Raw genomic sequence first — 20,341 nt, 5'->3', positions numbered from 1 at the left:
GTGGAGGTGCTTTTGGTCTTGGCTTGGTTGGCACTTGTGGCTGTCACTTGTTGGACCAGCAGCACTTGTCACATGATCCCAAGAGCATGTGGGAGCTGGTGCCTGACCATAGGTGTCCTAAGAATTTGGGCACATGTTGATCCACAGCGTGCAGGGAGGGCTGAGCTTAACCTGCCCTTGCAGCCACCAATACTAGTAGCTACCTGGGACACATCTCTGCAGGTCTGTAGCCTGAAGGCATTTGCTAGATCCACCACATAAGTGTGGCTGTCTGTCTCTGCTGATATCCCACTCACAGTGCCTGCTGCTTCCTTGGGATCTTCCTTGGCTTTCCAGAGAACATGTCATGGGCTGTCCTAGGCAAGGATTGACCTCCTGTCTGCCTCTGGGAGGAGGTGCACACACTCCTGCTTTGGCTGTGGTCAAGGTGGTGGCCAGGTGAGCTTTTTGTGGGAGCCCCTGTGGCTGAGCCTGACATCAGGGCAGTGGTGAGGCTCATGTCTTCTTGCTGAGCTGAGTTCCTCTGGCATGCTGTTGGGTCCTTCCCCTCCTTTGGATGCTTTATGTGGTTTAAAGGTTTGTTTGTTTAAAGTAGGGGCAGGTAGGAGTTTCTTCTATGAGAGAGTAGTCAAAGATAGTGCAGAGCTGGGTTTTATGGCAAGATGGCTTGTGGCTATGCTGAGGAAACTGCTCTTCTGCACGCTGCTCTGGAGCCCCTGGTGGTCTCTTTAGGATTACTGTGGTTTGTTGAGATCCTGGGTCTTGTCCCACATAGAAAGGCACCACAGGGCTGGGAAGGGACTGTGGAGGAAGTTGTCAGGAATCTTCCTCCTTGCCTCTTCCCAACCTAAAGAGCCTCTCCTAGAGCGATGCTCCTCTCCCTGCAGCAGCCAAACTCTGTCATGTCTAGGGAGCTCTTCAGCATTGGACTGTGAGTCAGCTGGCAAGAGTCATCTGAGGGTGGCTGGGTGCTCCTTCTCCTTGGGGCCTGAATGTGTTGCCTTAATACCCTGCAAGCCGGGGACTGGATTGTCCCAGATCTGAAGTGGATAGTGTTGCCAACAGTTTCCCTGGCTCCCCGCACTTGCATTAACATGCAGACAGCATTCCTGAGAGTGAATAAGGAAAAGCAGAAAGTCCAGATAAATAGGATGAACTTCCTTGTCAGTGGAAAGTGAGTTTCAGAGCACTGTGGTGTGTACGTTACGAAAGACTGTGAAGTGCAGCAGTAACATTGCTCTGATCTGTGGAAAGTGCCTCTCGTTTCCTGTAGCTAGACTCAAACTTAATTGTGAATGTAATTGCATGTATCTATAGTGGAGCCTTAGCAAAGAGGCTGGGTCTCTCTTCCTCCTAATTCAGGCTGGATCCTCTGAGGTAGGAAATGCAACCAGAAGCCTTTGGGGTTTCGTGTGGCTCTAGGGCAGGTACAAAGGGGAAGACTTGTTTGGCAATGGATGTGACTGTTTAGTACAGTTGCTTCTTTCTCTTTAAGGTTTTTTGAGTGATTTTTTTTTTTTTTTTTTTTATCAAGAGTCACTGTTTTAATATCTGTGCCTCGTGGGAGGTGACTGGTGTCTCTTGCCAGCCTTGCTCTTTGAAGCAGCTTATCCTTGCCAAGCTTAAGTTAGCATGTAACAAGTACTTCCGTTGCTTTTTCCCCCTTCTTTGATGTTGTGCTGCCTGAACATCTTGTACCATCCTCCAGAGAGGTCAGGAAATTTTATCATCTTTTCCTGATGCAGAACTGAGCCACAGAGATTTCCTGTGTGACTTTGGACAAGTCCCTTAGCCTCAGCAAAACAGACTACAGCATAGTTCTAGTGCTGCATGAAGGAGATAAATCTTGCTCTTCTGGCAGCCACTTGCCTTGTTTGTTTAAGTGCCCTATGAAAACTTTAGTATTGGATAAGGGCAGGGAGCTAATGGCTCTGGCATCACAGTGCCTCAGGCCTTTTGGGTTTACACAAAGCAAGGTGCCCCATTTCCCTGGCCAGTACCCAGCATTGCCTTTAGGTTCTGCTACCCCAAGTGCAGGACCAGGCCTAATTCTGCGGGAAAATGGTATGTGCTCATGCAGCTAGTTGTGGTCATAATGTGTCCGCAAAGGAGCAGAATGGAGATCATGTAGATGACCCTAACATTACCAGTTCCTGGCCCAAGTGCCTTTCCTTGCACACAGGGTGCTCCTGGTGTCAGTTTTTCCCAGAAAATTCTGCAGCCCTTTTAAAAGAAGGCAAGCCAAGCATGCAGGTTGCTTCTCGCCCCACTGCAGCAGCACATCAGGACACACCATGTAGGACAGTGAGCGCAAGGCAGCAAGGCAGGAGCCCTGGTTTGCCACACAGACACCCCTGCTAAGCATCCTCCAGAAAGCTTTGGTCTTGAGAAGTAAGGCAGAGAGCAGCTCCCCACCTTTGCAACCTGTTTGGGGAGCAAAGACTCAGCAAAAAAAGCTGTGGGGCTGAAGTCATCTTGGAAGGTAGCGGAGGAATCTGCACTGTACAGACCTTCCTACCCCTCACAGGCAGTAATAGCCAGCAGCAGTGTTCCCCCAGTCCATGACTAGTATAGGAGGCCCTTGTGGGCTTTTTGATCTGTCTGGCCTGGGTTCAGCTGTGGGCATGCTTCCTGCATGCTTAGGGGTGGGCCAAGCCGGGAAGAGGGAATGTGTGAACATGTCCTGTACGTGCTTTTGTGTCTTGCTTAAATTTGACACTAAGGTTTGACTCCCAGGATGAGGTCTGACATTCCTCGGCATGTATGAAGGAGGTTCAAGCCGTCTTTGTTTCCAGTGAGCCCTGTATCATCTACATCCAGTTACAGAATGGTTATGGTTGGAAGGGACCTCTGGAGATCATTAGTACAACCCCCTGCTAAAGCAGGTTCAGTGCTTTGGCAGGTATCTAAAGCACAGCTCTGTTCATTCATATCTAACCACTTAGTTTTAGAATTTTGGTGGACTCCTGAGGTCAGTCTGCAACCTTTGGGCTGTCTCTGATGAACTTCCCATTTTGTTTTTCTGCTAATGCAGCTCCAAAGTGTCTGCCAGGCTCCTCATATGCCTTAAAGGTGAATCACCTGTTCTGGAGTAACAGTGTTCTTGGGAGATGTGAACAGCATTGCAAGTTGCCACTCTAAAAGCCAAAGATAAACTTTCCACACTGCTTGCAACTTTTATGGGTGATACTCTGTGGTAAGAGCACTGCTGTTAAAGTTACCTACAGCTGTGGCTGTTGGTGAGCTTCAGCCGTACCTCAGCATCCTTCACAACCTTCTTGTACTGATTACCACCATCTTTAGAAAGCATGTAGATGTGGCACTTAGTGACATGAGGTAGTAGTGGACTTGGCAGTGCTGGGTTAACAGTTGCACTTGATGATCTTAAAGGTGTTTTCCAACCTAAACAATTCTCTGATTCTGGGATCTGAGTGTCCACTTAAGGCAGAGATGACAGCATCCATATTGTCCCCTCTGTGCAGGAGTCATCCTGCCTTCCTGATGCACACGTGTGTCTAAGTACACTGCTTGCAAAGCATTAAACCCATACAGACTGTTTTGCCTACTTGTATGGTTATTGTCTGCATAGGTACAACACCCAGGTGGAGCTAAGGGCAAGAATGCAGTTACAAGTAGAGGGACCAGTGAAATGGAGGCTCTGCAGCATGATGAAATAGCCCCTTTCTCCTTTGGTGGCTTTTTGTTCCTCTGTGCTGAGTCCATGAGCAGGAACTTTCAGCCGTGTACGTGGTTTCACAAGTGCATTCTTGTTTGCTTGGCTTTGTTTTTCCCCTGTTCCCTCTTTTGGGGTGTGTGAACCCTCCAGAGCTGCTGCTCATACCAGGCACTGCTGCAAGGTCCTTCCAGCACTGAACTCGAATTGTTTCTCTAATAGCTAAGGAACCATTTGGGGGAGGTAGGCTCTGGTAAATGATGATCTGTCTCTAAAAGCTTTAGAGCGCACATACATCAGCATGTTCTAGACGGGGGTTGAAATGGCTCCCATACTGGTGTGCAGAAGGGATTGCACAGGGAAATAGGATTGGATGGTGTTGGTCCCTCAGGCTGGAGCTTCTGACTGCATTGGTGACCTTCCTTCCACCAGCTTTAGCTGCCCAGCTGTGTGGCTGCCCCATGCTGACACAGGCAGAATGAGGTGAGCCGACCATCACCTCCTCCTGGCCTCTCATGAGCACTGCTCTGGATTTACAACAGCATCCTCCAAGTGAGGCCTTCCCTGGGCAGGCCATGATGGCATCTAACCCCTGAGCATCTCTGCAAAGCAATTCCACCCTCAGCCCCAGAGCCCTCCAAGTCCTGGCTGGAAAGACTGTCCCCACCCTGGGCCTTCATCTGAGTTAGCAGGGCAGGATGGAACAGGGAAAGGAAAATACTGCGAATCAGGCCTTGGGAACAGCATCTGCTTTGTGGCAGAAACCAGTTTAATCTCCTTAACAGGAGCCTCAATTGTAGAATCAGCAGGATGCTAATTAATTGAGAGGCACTCAACAACAGACATTGAGATCCCTTTTGGCTTTAAGTGGGACCCTTTTGGGTTTGGCAGTTGTAGCTGCCTGCTCTCCTAACGAGTGGGTCTTCCTTGGGGCTAAAGCCCTGTGTGTAGTGTCTCAGCACCAGTTACCCTGTAGCTGCCCATCCCTCTGCTGTTTTGATGGGCTGGGATGCCCACATGCTAGGGAGATGATGCCACATCTGTGTGCTGCCAGGGAAGCACCCACAGGAGCCTTCTGCCCCTGGCTCTTGGCCAGGGAAGCCAGCGGACAGGGTGGCTGTGATCCACAGCCCTCACCCTGCCTCTCCCCAGCCCCACTGTTCTGGAGCCGACCCCTCACCTCCACCGTGGAAGCCCGCAAGCAGATTAAGCCCAGCATGTTAATTGGCTGTGACAGCTCATTGTGTTATCTCGTGTTTAGTTATTGACAGGGTGCATGTGACTGGATTCACAGTGAAGGTCAGTGCCAGGCTGGCCAAGAAGCCCCTGTTTGGTGCACCCGAGGACGTGGGATGGGGCTCCAGAAGCTCTGGCAGGACCAGCTGTAAACCAGTGGTACTGTCACATAGCCAGCAGCACGTCAAGGATGACTTTACCCCAGGGATGTGCAACACCCTGCTGCAGAGGATGTGGAGGCTGGAAGACAAGTGGGTTTGAATGGGTGTCTGGCACCCACTGGTGAAAGCCACTCCTTCCAGGGCTGCTTTAGACAAGGACTGGATTTAACATCACCCCCCTCCCCCCAAGCTGGGAGGATGCCTGGACAGCACTGGTATCCAGCCCTCCCCAATCAGTTTGGTGACTTCATCTTAGTTTTGTTTTGTGCTTCTCCTAAAAGGGACAGGGATAAAAAAGGAAGGAGAAGATGAGTGCGAAGGGAGGTGTGTGCTGCATGTCTGGGTTGGTGCTCCCACACATGGCTCCAGAAGTGCTCCTGGGGGAAGCGCCTTAACTGGGAAGCTGCTGCAATTCAGTGCTCCAGCTCAGGCAGGAACGGCAGGGGCTGAAGGACAGCAGGTTGGCTACCTCGAGGGGCTGGACCTGCAGGATGGATGGAGGCTGCGTGCAGGGCAAGGGGGCACCTTCAACTCCCCACTGTTAAACAAGTGCCTGCTTTTTCATCCTGGCTAAAAGTTGGGTCACTCAAGAGAAGGACTCCAAATGTTGGGTCCTGCTTCCCATCACTGGTGGGTTAGGGTGTCCTCAAGTCCCCCCATCTCCAGGCAGGCACACAGGAGTTTGATGGGGGCTCTCCGGAGAAGAGCAGTTGCTGTGTGATAAGGCAATGAGGGACTGTGAGGACACGTTGGTGGGTTTTGGCTAAGAGCACCAAAATCCTGGCTGAGGCACTCAGACATGCTGAATGTGCCTTTCCAAGGAGCTGGAGAGCTGAGAGAGGAGGGTCTATGGTCTTCCAGTGAGCCATGAACTGTGGGAGGAAGGGCTGAAGACCTGCCTCTGTGGTGGAGAGGGTTATGTGGCAAATGGGGGTTGCTAAGAGTTAACCTGCTGTCCTGGGACAGCACGTGATGGTGCCTTTGGCCAGCCCTCTGCCTCTCTCCCAGCATCTGCCAGGTCCATGGCCCAAATGCAGCACAACAAGGGAGTGCATTAGTAAGAAGTGAGATGAAATCCTTAGTGTTGATGGATCCCCCCAGAGCTAGAGATATTGATCAGCTGCGGGCCAAGGAGGTCAGGGGCAGAGCTGAAGGAGTATAGGCAAGGGGAGCTGGGTATTTGGCTGGTAGTTACTTCTTCACTGAAGGCTTTCAGGATGAGGAAGAAGGAAGGACTGTGGGTGGCTGTTTGGGCCCCTCCAGATGCCTTCTCCTGCCCAGGCAAGGACTGGCTATGTTGGAGCCCTTTCTCCATGTGTTGCTCTGCCCCACTGCATCCCCCTCCTGACGCAGACACCCCGCAGAGAAGCTGGTACCTGGAAACCCCCGATGTGTTCCCTGTGCTCCAGGCTCCTCTCTTTTCATGACTTTTCAGTTCCCTTGGGGCAATTCACTCCCTGGCTGGTTTTGCCCAAGGCTTTGCTGTCCCTCCTGTGTGACAGCCCCTCCTTAGCTCCACCACCCACCCATGAGCCTGGGCCAAGGCTCTGTCTCAGATGTGCTGTGCTGAGGAGGTCCTGGGAGTTTGGGCAGCATAGACTGAATAGTCTCAGCTTGCCTGGAATATTTCTGCAACTTATTTCTATGGGCAGCCTGCTGCTCTGTCCACTGAATGTAATGGGCATCTGCCACCTTTCAGGGAGAGGTGGTTGGGTGCCCATCCCACCAGGGCTCCCTGCAGTTTGAGCACAGAGGGGAAAACCCATATCTGGCCTTGTGCCAGGATCATTGTGCTGTCTCATCAGGAGGATTGCTGGGATCACCTAGGTGTGCTTCTTACCAGTGTTAGAAGCCAAATATAATCTGCTTTAAAAAATCTGCCCTGCCAGCCTGTGGGCCTCCATGCCCATGGGAAAGTGGGACCCAAGTGCCCTCAGCTGCTGGCATGTCCTGGTCACGATAATCACAGAATCCCAGACTGGTTTGGGTTGGAAGGGACCTTGAAGCTTATCCAGTTACAACTCCCTGCCACGGGCAGGGACACCTTCCACTAGAGCAGGTTGCTCCGAGCCCCATCGAACCTGGCCTTGAACACTGCCAGGGATGGGTCAGCCACAGCTTCTCCGGGCACCCTGTGCCAGCGCCTCAGCGCCCTCACAGGGAAGAGCTTCCTCCTAAGATCTCATCTCAGTCTTTCACTAAATCTCATCATGAGGCAACCTTGATATGTGCTGGTGAGACTCCAGGAGTGGGGCCCCCTCCCCTCTTCCCAGCCCAGCTGTACATAACCAGCCAATGGAGAGGTGCATCCTGTGACCCCAAACACAGCTGCTGGTGATGGGTGAACTGTGGAATCTTTGAGAAAAGTCTTTCCACAACATCACCCTCCCCTTAAACCATCACGGCAGCTCACAGCCAGAAAAGCCAGCTCTTGGAAATGGCATTATCCTGCCCTCCCAGGGAGGGTAAGAGTGAGCAACTTTGCTCCATTGGGATGGGTACCTTTGAGAATGTGCTTGTCTCTGGCCTCTGAGGAGAGACCCTGCTGTCTCTGCTCTGCCTCATGCCTGTCAGCTTGCTAAACACAGCCAGTCACTCAATCATTTGACTCTGCTCTGCTGATGGGTCTTTAAAGCCTGGCTTGGCTCTGGGATGGGGCTGTCACAGGAGCAGCACAGCAGGGCTGAGAGCTGCAGCTGCTGGCTCCTGCAACAGGGAGGAGGCAGGCAGCCATGGAGGGGGCTGCTCAGGACAGATGGGCCTGTGGCAGCCCAGAATGTCACAGAGGGGCTGCAGGTGAGCTCTGCAGGTGAGGACCTGGGAAATGGCACCTCCAGAAGTGCCTCCTAGTGGTGGGAGAACTCTTCCTGCACCAGACCTGTTCCCACAGCTGTCTGTCTCTCTTGATGCCTCCCAAGTTTGAGTTCCCATAATGGAAGTTGTAAGATGCAAACAACTGACAGTATTAACACAAGTAGGCTCCTTGTTTTGTAGCTCTTCTGACTAAAATTTTTTGGTTTCCCAGCTGATGGCTGGCGAAAGTACTGCAGCTCTGAAGCCAGTTTTCCTATTGAGCAATTGGCATCAGGCTTTATAAGCTGATTATTGTGATCCTTTCAATAATACTTGCTAGAGATGAACGAGCTTCTAGTACCACACTGAGCTCCAGGGCCAGATTCCTCCTTCTGTAAATCAACTTTGCTCTGCCATCCTCAGCCGATCAATGCAGCTGATGGACCCAGACCTCCAATTCCAGGCAGAGGTGCCTGTGCAGAGGTAGCTTTGGGAATGGCTGATGGCAAAGTCCCCGGGGATGCCTTGTTCCTCTACCAAGAGTGCAGTTGAACCGTTGGAATCTTTCTTGGCGGGTTGCTGAGCTTTTATTTCCCCCATTTTTAGGAGAAAATCCTTTTGTTTGCCTGAGACGGAAGGGCTATGAGCACAGGGAGGAGCAGGGCTTGGAGGAACAGCCTGTTGGGTAGCTCGAACAACAAAAGGGGGAGACTTGGGGTCTAAATGAACAGAGAGCCTTGAATGGGGCCCAGCCCTATTAGAGGGACATAGAAGAGCATCTTGTTAGGGCAGAGCCCCCAGCCAGGATGGAAAGTTACTGTTAGCCCTGCACCAGGAGAGCAGGAGGTGGCTGGGTGGGCTGGCAGCTTGCTGGCTCCAGCTTTGTGCTGCAGGGCACAGCACATCCCTGTACCAGCAGCAACACACCCCATCCTGGGCTGTGTTGCAGGGAGAGGATGCTGAGCTCCCTGCAGGATTGCAGCTTCTTCATCCCAGTTGGAGAGTGGTGTGGCTGGCTCCTGCCTATTTCCTGCAGCCCATGCCCTGAGCTCATGCCACACTGCAAACTCCCCTTGTTCTGCATGAAGCCCAGTGGTTCTGGGGGGAGTGAGCTGTCCCTGAGGGCTCTAGCCAGGGTTTGTGGGATCTATTTGGGGTCTCCAAGGTCCTGTTCTGTTGACAGACAGTATATGCCACTAAATGACCCACACTAGCTGTATAATATTGTCCTGGGTTCAGCGGAGGCAGTCATTTTTCTCCTTCTTGGTAGCTGGTGCAGTGCTGTGGTTTTGACTTTAATCTGAGAACAGTGCTGATAACATCAACGTTTTTGGTTGTTGCCACGTAATGCTTACTCTGATCAAGGACTTTTCAGTCCCATGCTCTGCCAGTGAGGAGGGGCACGGGAAGCCGGGAGGAAGCAGAAACTGGACACCTGACCCAAACTAGCCAAAGAGGTATTCCATACCACAGCATGTCATGCCCCCTATATAAACTGGGGGGAGTTACCTGGAAGGCCCAGATCACTGCTTGGGTCGGGCTGGGTATCGATTGGCAGGTGGTGAGCAATTGTATTCTCTTCCCTTGTTATTTCCCTTATCATTATTATTATTGGTGGTAGCTGTAGTGGTTTGTGTCACACCTTAGTTACTGGACTGTTCTTATCTCAACCTCTGGGAGTTACATTCTTTTCATTCCTCCGGGGGGGGGTGGGGGGGGGGAGTGAGCGGCTGCATGGTTCTGAGTTACCAGCTGGGCTTAAACCATGACAAATATGCACAGTTTATTAAACCAGCACACTAAAGCCAGCAAGCACACTAAAAGCAAGCACACTAATGAGAATTAGTTAAATATCTTTATATAGTAAATAAGTACAATAAAGCAAATCAGAGATATATGTATATAAGTACAAAGTTAGCAATGCATCAAATCATTACTGTATAGAGGGAACAGATATTAAGAAGACATACATTATCAATTACCACTGAATCATCCAGGCCCACACTTCCAGCTGGGAAGCCCCGTTGCAGCTGATGCCAGGAGTCTCAGGTAATTGGGAAAATTCCTATGCAGTGCGTCCACCCATAGGTGAGGCTTCTGCCATGGCCACAAGAGGGTCCCGCTTTTATACCCTTATCAAAACACCCGGCTTTATGCCAGATCTCTAATTGTTTACTCTTGGGGCTGTGCAGTTTATCATGATCTCACCACTGTCCACTCTGAGAGCGTTGGCCAGGCGCCCCAGTGCAGCCAAGTACGAAGGTCATAGAACAGCTGCACACCTGTGTTTTCCCGCCTCTTTACAACAGTCACGATGAACACAAACATATGTACTCTGCTGAATACACTGTGGCAAACAACATCCTTTGTTATGGTTCTCAGTCATGAGAGGGAATCAACTCCCAGCCGGGTTCCCATCCATTACAGGTCCAATTGCCCTTCTGTCATTCTGTCCCTGTTTGTTTTGGAGCCAGCAAGCTGTGGGGCTTTTGCTGCCCTGTGAATGCAAGGCTGGGACAAATCATGCCTGCCCTAGGGTGGGCAGGCAATGAGATGCAGAACTGGGCCCATCACCAACAGACAGTGCTCCAGCACCAGTGCCCTGAACCCAAGCTAGCCCAATAGCCCCTTGCTCTGTCCATGGATCCACAGCACATGGTCCCACACCCGTGGAGCAGCTCTGCCTGGCAGACATCTTTGCCTCAGCACAAGGACATCTCCACGGCCACCAAGGTCGCCCTTTCACTGCTTTGTATGCACTGCTGGTTTCTGAGAGATGCCTCCTGGGCATTTTTGGAAATAGGCCCTTAGGATTATGTCTCATCAACTGCTAATGCTCCTTGTTTCTCCCCTTTTTGAACAGCTTGACCATCAAAGGTCCAGGGCTGAATGAGGCAGGGCCAGCAGCCACATGCTCCAAACAGTGTCTTTAAGGGCACCAATGCAAACATCACGTGCACAACCAAGGCTAAATCTAGCTCTGGCTCCTCTGCACATCATCACTGGAACACACATGCCTCGGGGTGGAACCTACTGCACTGCTCAACTGCCAAGGTGGGCAGCCAGCCCATCTGCCCTGGGCAGCTTCTTGTGCCCCCACAGTAGCCCCATGTGCATGCATACTGGCCATGGATTTAACCCTGACCTGCCCCAAAGCTTGGATTCAGACCTCTGCTTCCCTTGCTGCTCATCTCAGTGTTCCCTCTCTGCTGGTGGCGGCTGTGTGCTCCATCCATCACCAGCTGTCCTCCACCACAGGTCTTTGTGGCACCATCACAGTGCTTTGGATTTAACTCATATTTCACATGCCTTCCTGGTCACTGCTTTTCTCTCTCAGTTGGAAATGCTGGAGAAGGCTGGTAAAAAGTAAAAATGATCATTAACTGTTCATTACTTGGAGACAGGAAGTGATATTTGCAGCCTTGTATTTAAAGGTTTATTTTAGCAAACAGTGTTAATTCTCCTATCTGGTGTTTGCTGCAGCTGGACTTCTTCCCCGCTTACAAGTTTACATGATCTCATAGAAAATGACCAGGGATCTGATCTCTCAGTCAGAGGGGTGTTTTGCATCTACCTGACTGCAAAGCAACGACTTACTCCGTTCCTCATTTTCTGCAGAGGGATGGCATCATGTGGTGCTTCCCAAGCTTTGGGCAAAGGCAGCTGGGATAGCGCTGGCCACTGTCACTGCCTCCTCTGCCTGACTTTCAAGTGGATTGAGGCCCCCTCATGGGATCCTTTGGGCTGGTACAGGAGGAAACCTGCAGCAAAGGGTGGCTGGCAGGGGACAGTTGAGTGAGAGCTGCTGGGTCCAGTAGAGACCATCCTCCTGTTGTTACCATAAAAGTCGGTCAGAGAACCTCTCTAAGACTCAATTTTGAGTTTCAGAAAGCAGCATTCTTTATTGCAGTGCTGGGCACACATGCAAATAGCTTCGCAAAGGTGAGCATGCCCAATACTTGCCGACAGCAGCTCTATATTTAGCATACTCATGCATATTCATAGCTTTTCCAGAAACTAATAATATTTACATCCTAATTACACATGTGCTTTCTTGCTGAGTGGGGGTCTCTGGTGGTCACAGATAGTCTTCCTCACTGTGTTTACTGAATGACCTCAGTGCTTGCGCACACTCGCAAGGTCCTAGTGCTGAGTTAGCAGTTGGCATGTCCTTGCTTCTGTTCTGTTCCACTCTTGCTCCATATTGGGCGCCACTCTGCTGTCTTGAAGGCTGGCATCCTTGGTCTTATTTACTGTCTTCCTAGTTGTTATCAGTCCCATGATGTTCCTTCCCCCATCATCTGAACATTCCTTTCTCTCTACGTGTTAGTAAGTGAGAACAGTTTAGTCTATTCTACTTTGTTAAAGGTGCACACACTATTGTTAGTTTAAAATTTAAGCCTACACTGTAGCTGGAGGCCACCTTGTCCCTCTGCACAGTAGACAGCCATAAGCTGCATGTTTGTCTTCACCATCCACAGCCACCTCACTTCAAGTTTGCCTGAGGAAGGAAGCAATTTCCTGGGGAACTGGCTTGTGCTAGACAGTGATGTTGTTCTAAGGGTACTGCTGTAGTTGAAGTAATTAAACTGTTCCCAGTGTAGACATGGTTAAACTGAGGTATGTCTTTTAGCCTGGCTTCCTATGGAAACAAGCCTTATGCAATCCTGCTGTCTGTCATCTTTTCTCCCCCTCTTCCCCCCTAGTAGTATTTGCACTGGTTGGCCAATTTCAACCAAATGTGACAGAAGTCTCCAGGCTGTCAAGTTTCTACAGATTTCATGGAAATAGGTGTTTGCATGGAGCAGAGGGACTCTGCTGGAGCCTGTCTCACAGGGAAGGGCTACAATGAGAGTTTGATTCATACTGGTCACTAGAGAATCCCAGCATGGAGGAAAGCTTTGAAATGCCTCTGCCATGGGAACAGATGGAGTTGGAGTCTGCACCAGTATAAAACGCTGCTTTGCAAACACAGGCTGATCAAACTCAGGAGTAGTTTATTTTGTCTATGTGCCTGCTCCATTCCTCTGCTGGAAGTCCTCCTCCCAGGGCAGGGGGGCTGAGCTGTGGTAGGAGAAACAACCCGAAACACTGCTTTTCATAGCCTGGTTTAATAAAACAGCGTTAAATGAGTACTGTTAAAAATACTCTGGCTGCAAGGGCTGGTGTTTTAGAAGCTACCCAAGCTGGGAGAGGCAGATGGTTGGAGGCCATAATAGCTTCAGTTCACATTTAATCCATGCATGTTTGGAGTCAACATCCTTGGAGAGACAGATCAGGTGACTTGGAGACAGTTGTAGCAATGCAAGCTTAATCCTGGTGCTTGGAGGATATGCTGCTGATTGCCCGTGGCTTCAGCAGTGCTGGGGTCTGGGGTCAGGAAGGAAGTCATCAGAGTTTCTCTGGTTGTGAACAGTTAGCTCCAGTGCAGTACTGGCTGTGTGCTGGAGTGGCGTTTGACTTGCCAGATGCAAGAGCTTGGCCTTGGAATCAGTTGCCGGGCAAAAACTGAGCCCCAGTGATGTGGTTTTGGGTAGTAGACAGCATTTGCAGTTAAGGCTGGAGCAATGGTGTGGGACAACACGTGGGTAGGAGGTGGCCTGTGGCTGGGTAGGCTGGTGGGTGAAAGCTGGGGCAGGGGAAGGTCAGCAGTCACCAGTTTCCTCCTGCAGGTCTAAAATGGGAAAATCCTCCATTCCCCTGCATTGCTCCCTGAGGAAACTTCCAGGCAATAGCTTTTCCTCTAAGCTGACATTTTCCTCTAAGCTGACATTCAGCCCGTGGCATTTATCCATCCCCACCTCTTCCCTATTTACCTAGTGGCAGAACACCTCATCCTGAGCACTGGCTGCAGGCGGGGAGAGCGCTGTGAGAATGCACTTCTTCCCCCCTGCCATGAGTAAGGCTTCCCGTGCTCCCACCCTGTCCAGGGCTCATACTAGCATGGAGGCACTATAGCGTTGTGCAGACAACCCGGCCTGAGCTCTGTGCTACTGCAGCTAAGCAGGAAAACATGCAAACAGCGAGCAGCTTTGAACTTGCCCTCTTGCTGAGACAGTGTTTGCTGGAGTGTTTTCCCTCAGTGATGTTGGGGATGATCTGCAGGCATTTCATTGGAAAAAAAAAAAAACCAAACCCAAACCAACAAAACTTCTCTCCTTTTTTCCAAAAGGTGATGATTCTGTCTGCTTGTGTCTTTTAATAAGCAAATTGTGGGTAGGGGTAGATTCTTGGTGGAGATCATGCAAGGTATCATTTTCCTGTCCTGAAAAAGGTGGAAACATGGGGAAGTGACTGGAAGACAGCATCTTCTGCCCCAGTGGGAGTGTTGGTTGCTATGAAAGGAGAAAGGGAAATCTCAGAGGGATATCCTCCCCTACCCACCTGATGCAAAAGGCCCATGAGATAACTTGAAGTACAATGGAGAAGGTATTTCAAAGTGAGCTTTGGGTCCTCCTGACTGTCCTAGGCATGGCTTGAGCTCCCAGTCCAGTGCAGGTGCTGCAGCAGAGAGGCTGGGCAAGCAGAGTAACTAAATTACATCTTCTAATTCCATCTTGGCCTTCTGGTAGGATGAGTGCATGTGGGTGATGCAAGGGTGGTGTTTGTCCCTGTGCTGACATAAATGAAATTAGTCACTAATGAAGCATCTTCCTCTCAGGTTCAGAAATCATAGAATCCTCAACTGGTTTGTGTTGGAAGGGACCTTGAAGCTCATCCAGTTCCAACCCCCTGCCATGGGCAGGGACACCTTCCACTAGAGCAGGTTGCTCCAAGCCCCGTCCAACCTGGCCTTGAACACTGCCAGGGATGGGGCAGCCACAGCTTCTCTGGGCACCCTGTGCCAGCACCTCAGCACCTTCACAGGGAAGAACTTCTGCCTAAGAGCTCATCTCAGTCTTCCCTCTGGCAGGTTAAAGCCATTCCCCTTGTCCTGTCACTTCTAGTTTCTATACCCCTGCTGCTTCTCCCTGTCTGTCCAACCTCCTACCGGCTCCAGCTGTCTGGGTCCTGCCCCGGGCTGTTGGTCACCCTTTCCCCAGCTCTAACTAACAGCTGGTGGCCTTGCTACTGTTTTCCACAGTGGTGTTATGAGGTGCTGAGGCTCCCTGTGTCGGCATTGGTGTTATTTTTGGCACTCTGCTTCAGGCTGAGATTCTCATATTTTGGCTTGAAAGTCTAGCTCCTGCCTTTTAACTTGGAAGAGAAGGGCAGGATTCAAATCTGAAGGTTTCAGCCACCTGAAAGAGCCTAGAAAGACAGCATATTTTATCACTTAAGCACCATATTTCCCACTATATAAAAGGCTTCTGTTCCTTCTCCCATCTGCTTGTACATTCCTGTGAGGGGTCTGAAACCAGGGATTGCCTTGGATTTGCCTGTGACAGACTGTGAGTTGCCACATTGGCACTCTGCAGCCCTCATTGAAGTGGGAGGCTGCAGCAGAGGCGAGGTGGCGAGCACAAGCTGTTGAGTTCTTGTGGCTCTTTGTCCTTCACATCTGATAACGTATGTCACTTTGGTAAGGTGCCTTGTACCTCTTTGCTCTTCCCTGTTGCTCCCCTCCTCATGCAGCAGACTCCATGCTGAATGGTGAATGTTGTAGAAAGCAAAATGTCTGGAGAGGAAGGTTTTCATCAGGAAACCTCAGAGATAGAGCAATGGCTTTACCAGTCCCTGTAGGATGGCTCTGCAGTGGTACCAGTGGTGCAGGAGGGGATGTTCCAGCTCTGCAGTGAAGGGCTGCTAGACCCAGTGACTTGCAACCAGTGATGCCCACACCGGTCACTAACCAAGGCTCTCCTCCTAGCTGCTCTAAGCTGCCTTTTCTTCCGAGCAGGCACAGAGCTAGTGCTGTCCTGGGAGTGGATGCCCTGCCTTGGGAGCAGCTGGTCTGTGTCAGTCTGTGTAGGGTGATGGCCAGAAAAAAGCTTACTTTGCAGAGGGAGTTCCTGGGTCTGTGCAGATCTGGGGAGTCAAAACTGTTTCAAATGTCTGTAGACTTTAAAACTAATCATGGTATATAGATGCTATGCAGTTGGGTGTATGCTCTTGGGGTGGTTGCATGCAGTTAGGTGTAGCAGTGTCTGAGCTTATGAGAAATCTTAGTGTTGGAGGCTCTCAGATTGTTGTTCCAATGGATTAAAGTACTTGTTGGGAAATGGTTTGGGATTAAGGAGTAAAGAACTGGTTTGTGCTGGTAAACAAAAGCTGAGATATGAGGTATGCCCTGCTTGTCCTGTGGCTCTAGATGCATAACACAGAATGAGTGTGCTGAGATTTCCACAGAGGAGTTTAGGATGCTTTTAACCACAGTTACTGGAGTCACAGGAGTCACAATTATGTTTGTCTGGAGTGGTTTGATTTTCCCCTGATGAGTGGAAATCTTTCACTGATGAGAGGGAAGTCCTAGTTCATGCTAAAGATGTTCCATGGTGAGGGTGGGAGCAGGAGAGGAGGGGAGGTGATATGATCCAGTCAAAAATGGTGGCAGAAATCGATGTTAATTTCTGAAAGAACTCTCACTTCTAATTTCTTTTGTCTATTTAAGCCAGTGAAAAAAAAGAAGATAAAACGCGAGGTTAAGATTCTGGAGAATCTACGTGGTGGCACCAACATCATTAATCTGGTTGACACTGTCAAGGATCCAGTGGTAGGTGCCCATGTATTGCCTTCCCACCAGCTGCAAGCATGAGAAGCTGCCCCTTGGCTCCTGCTCTCAGCTTGGGTTAGGTGCTGCCTGTGCCTTTGTGCAGCCGGGGGTGAGCGGTGTCCAGCTCATCAGGGTCTCCTGTGGTGGGTTGGTTTGCATGGGCTCATGTTCCTCTCCATGTTCCCCAGATTCTTTTACACCCCTTCTGTGAGTTTTCCATGAGGGGAGAAGTTTTGTAGCCCTACAAATGTTCTGTAAGAAAGCAGAGCCTGTGGCCTTCCAACTCCTGTCTGGCATCTGGAAGTATCTCCTTGGGCAATTGGATATTAAGCACTTTTCATCCTTCTGGTTGCTGTCCTGCCCAGTGACTAGAGGTCATAGAATCATAGAATAGTTAGGGTTGGAAAGGACCTTAAGATCATCTAGTGCCAACCCCCCTGTCATGGGCAGGGACACCTCACACTAAACCATGTCACCCAAGGCTCTGTCCAGACTGACCTTGAACATTGCCAGGGATAGAGCGTTCACAACTTCCTTGGGCAACCCATTCCAGTGCCTCACCACCCTTACAGTAAAGAACTTCCGCCTTACATCCAGCCTGAACTTCCCCTATTTAAGTTTGAACCTGTTACCCCTTGTCCTACCACTACAATCCCTAATGAAGCATGAATCACCAGCATCCTTATAGGCCCCCTTCAGATATTGGAAGGCTGCTATGAGGTCTCCACGCAGCCTTTTCTTCTCCAGGCTGAACAGAAAATTTTCTCAGCCTGTCTTCATACGGGAGGTGCTCCAGTCCCCTGATCATCCTCGTGGCCCTCCTCTGGACTTGTTCCAACAGTTCCATGTCCTTTTTATGTTGAGGACACCAGAACTGCACGCAATACTCCAAGTAGGGTCTCACGAGAGCAGAGTTAGAGGGGCAGGATCACCTCCTTCGACCTGCTGGTCACGCTCCTTTTGATGCAGCCCAGGATACGGTTGGCCTTTGTCTGCATTGTCACAATTACCCCATTCCTGGGAAGTTTATCTGAGTAGCAGCTGGCTGAGGTCTGTAACTCCAGCCTGTTGGCAGCCACAGAGAGGAAATGACACTGCTGTAGCATTGGCAGTCCTGGTGACCTTCCTTTTGTGATGGCTTGCAACACACTTTGCCTTGTCCAGTGCTGTCTCTGCTCTGGGGCATGGGGAAGAGCAGCACTGACCAAAATGCCATGTTCATGCTTGGTGGGGGGGGGGTCTCAGTGGAGCTTGCCTCTGTCTGCTGCAGGAGCAGGGCTGTGTTTCTCTCACTGTCCTGCTCCTGTCCCACTCTCTGAAGCGAGGGTTGGGCAGGAAGCAAAAGCTTTCTTGGGTCTCTTGGAGCAAAGGAAGGTCAAGAGGGTGTTTTAAACCGTGACTCTCTTTCTCTTTTGCAGTCAAAGACCCCTGCTCTGGTGTTTGAGTACATCAATAACACAGATTTTAAGGTGAGTCTGCCTGAGTGTGGAGGGGGGAGGCTTCCCGTTTCTGTTGAGTACTGTGATCTTGGGCTGCCAGTTACTTCTTGAGAACTGTGGGGGGAGTTTGGAGTTTTCACCTATGTCAGCTTCACCTTTCTTTCTCCCTGTAAATTAGAAATCTGTAAACAGGCTCTAGATGAGAAGAAATAAAAAGCTGAATCTCCTCCCAACTTGGAGGAGTAAGTTCAACAAGTTAGATATTTTTACTCCCCTCTCAATTTAGTAATTACTGCTGTGCTATATATTCAGCCCAAATTAATCCCTGTGCTGTGGTTCTCTATTTACAGCAGTGCAGTTGATGGAGTAGGTGACACCAGTTTGTGCTGGAATCCTTCAGACCTGGGGACTGTGGGGTGCAGAGGCTGGAGAGAACACCTCCCACTGCCCATGGGCCTGGTAGCAGGGGACTGAGCAGCCTTGAATACATCTGAAGAGCTTTTCTGCTTGCCTGAGCCTGCAGCATATTCCATGGCTCTTCAGATTTCTGGGGAGCTCTGAGGGGTATTATTCCTTCCCAAAATGAAGTGGGTCCTTCTCTGAGTGTAGCTACCGCTGCCTGTGTGACTGAAATGCTTCTGGCTGACAACAGTGAGCTGAACCACACAAGAAATATCTAATTAGCAGCTACACCTATTTTAATGGTATCTTTGCTTCCCCCATGTAAGTGGAGTGTTAAGTAGTAACTTGAGGCTGATGGCCAACAGGGACTCTGAACTGCAAAATGCAGGGCTGGGTGTCCATGGTAGGTCAGCTGTCCCAGACATGCTGTTGCATTAGAAACAGCTCTATGAGTTTACAGCAGATCATTTCTAGGTTTTTAGGAGGGAGCCTGGCTTCTCAAGGAATCCCAGATTCAGAGCTGTGCAAGTCCAAGACAGAAAGTATTGATGCTTCTGATGTTGATTGGTACAAATCAGGAATAACTTGTCTTGGGAATGCAGGCATGTCTCCCAGGGCAGACAGTATGGCTGTTCGTGCTCAGAGCTTATTTGTAACCTCAATTTCACTAACTATATATGGGACGTGTGGGTTATTGGAGCTACACTCCCATGGGATCTGCTGCCTCTTTTGGGTAGGTTCTTGGGGCTACAGCTAACTGGCAGATTACTGAGTGTAATTACAGATTACAGAGGGTACCTGTGGATATCTTCCATAGAGGCTCCCAAGCTGTCTCTTCCCGTGCTCTGAAGTGCCCTTGCCAAGCAGAAAACACACAGAGTAGGTGAGATGACTTGTGTTGGAGGTCTTGGCTTGCCCTATACCTCTATACATGAAGCAGCTGGAGAGCACCCAGCTCCAGTCATTGTCCCCTCTGCTCCACTGTCCTGATCTCCCTGAGCAGCCAAATTCTGCTGGAGCTAAGTGCCTGTGCCTCTCACTGGCAGATCGCCTTCAGGGTGCATGAGAGTTTCCCAGGGCAGCTTGTGTACAGCAGGTTGCTGACTGCTTTACAGGATTGTGGTTTTCTCTGTCCTGTTGGCAGTAGTTGCTCACAAGGTTAAGTTGTCTCCTGTCCAGCAGTTTCTTTCCTTCAATGTTACTATTTTTTGTTTACTGTTAATACCTTCACCCCTTTGCCCATTCGGATGGCAGGACATTGTTCATGTCTGGGCACCTGGGAAAACAGCTGCTGGGTTTCCTCAGCTCTCCAGAAGCTGTGGCTCTGTGGGGCCTAAGCAATGGCTGTGGATGATTCTGGATCAGAAGCACCAGCTTGTATTACACATGGTTTGTCTATTTTTAAATGACAGTATAAAAAGCAGATTTATGCGATATCTCCCCAGAGATGATTACATTTTATTAAGTTGCCTGGCTGAGTCCTTGTCATGATTTAAGCTTTAAGCCCAGCCGGTAACTCAGAACCCCACAGCCGCTCGCTCACTTTCCTCTTCTTCCCCCCTGCTCCTGGAGGGACGGGGAGGAGAATGGAAAGAATGTAACTCCCATGGGTTGAGATAAGAACAGTCCAGTAACTAAGGTATAACACAAACCCACTACTGCTACCACCACCAATAATAATGATAAGGGAAATAACAAGGGGAGAGAACATAAGACTAAAAAGGGAAGGGAAAACCCCCCAGTAACCCCGAGTGATGCTCAATACAATTGCTCACCACCCACTGACTGATACCCAGCCCAACCCGAGCAGCGACCTGGACCTTCTGGGTGACTCCCCCTAGTTTATATTCTGGGCATGAAGTGCTGTGGTATGGAATACCTCTTTGGCTAGTTTGGGTCAGGTGTCCAGTCTCTGCTTCCTCCCGGCTTCCCCTCCTCCCTGGCAGAGCATGAGACTGAAAAGCCGTTGATCGGAGTAAGCATT

General features: G+C 50.2%; 1 protein-coding gene across 2 annotated transcripts in view; it reads left to right on the top strand.

Annotated features, from left to right (window-relative positions):
- The window catches only part of LOC133280694 (casein kinase II subunit alpha'-like), a 34,124-nt gene that overhangs the window by 1,277 nt on the left and 12,506 nt on the right, over window positions 1-20,341 (top strand). For both annotated transcript variants that reach the window (XM_061475612.1, XM_061475611.1), the window contains exons 3-4: window positions 16,415-16,516; window positions 17,935-17,985. In XM_061475612.1, coding sequence (XP_061331596.1) covers window positions 16,415-16,516; window positions 17,935-17,985 — 153 coding nt within the window. The remainder of the gene's footprint in view (window positions 1-16,414; window positions 16,517-17,934; window positions 17,986-20,341) is intronic.

The sequence above is a fragment of the Pezoporus flaviventris genome, unplaced genomic scaffold, assembly GCF_033815535.1.
Source record: "Pezoporus flaviventris isolate CSIRO_AGI_PZ_B2104156 unplaced genomic scaffold, CSIRO_AGI_Pfla_v1 ptg000085l, whole genome shotgun sequence".
Lineage (NCBI taxonomy): Eukaryota > Metazoa > Chordata > Aves > Psittaciformes > Psittacidae > Pezoporus > Pezoporus flaviventris.
The sequence above is the reverse complement of the archived record's forward strand: the minus strand, read 5'-3'. Positions and strand labels throughout refer to the sequence as shown.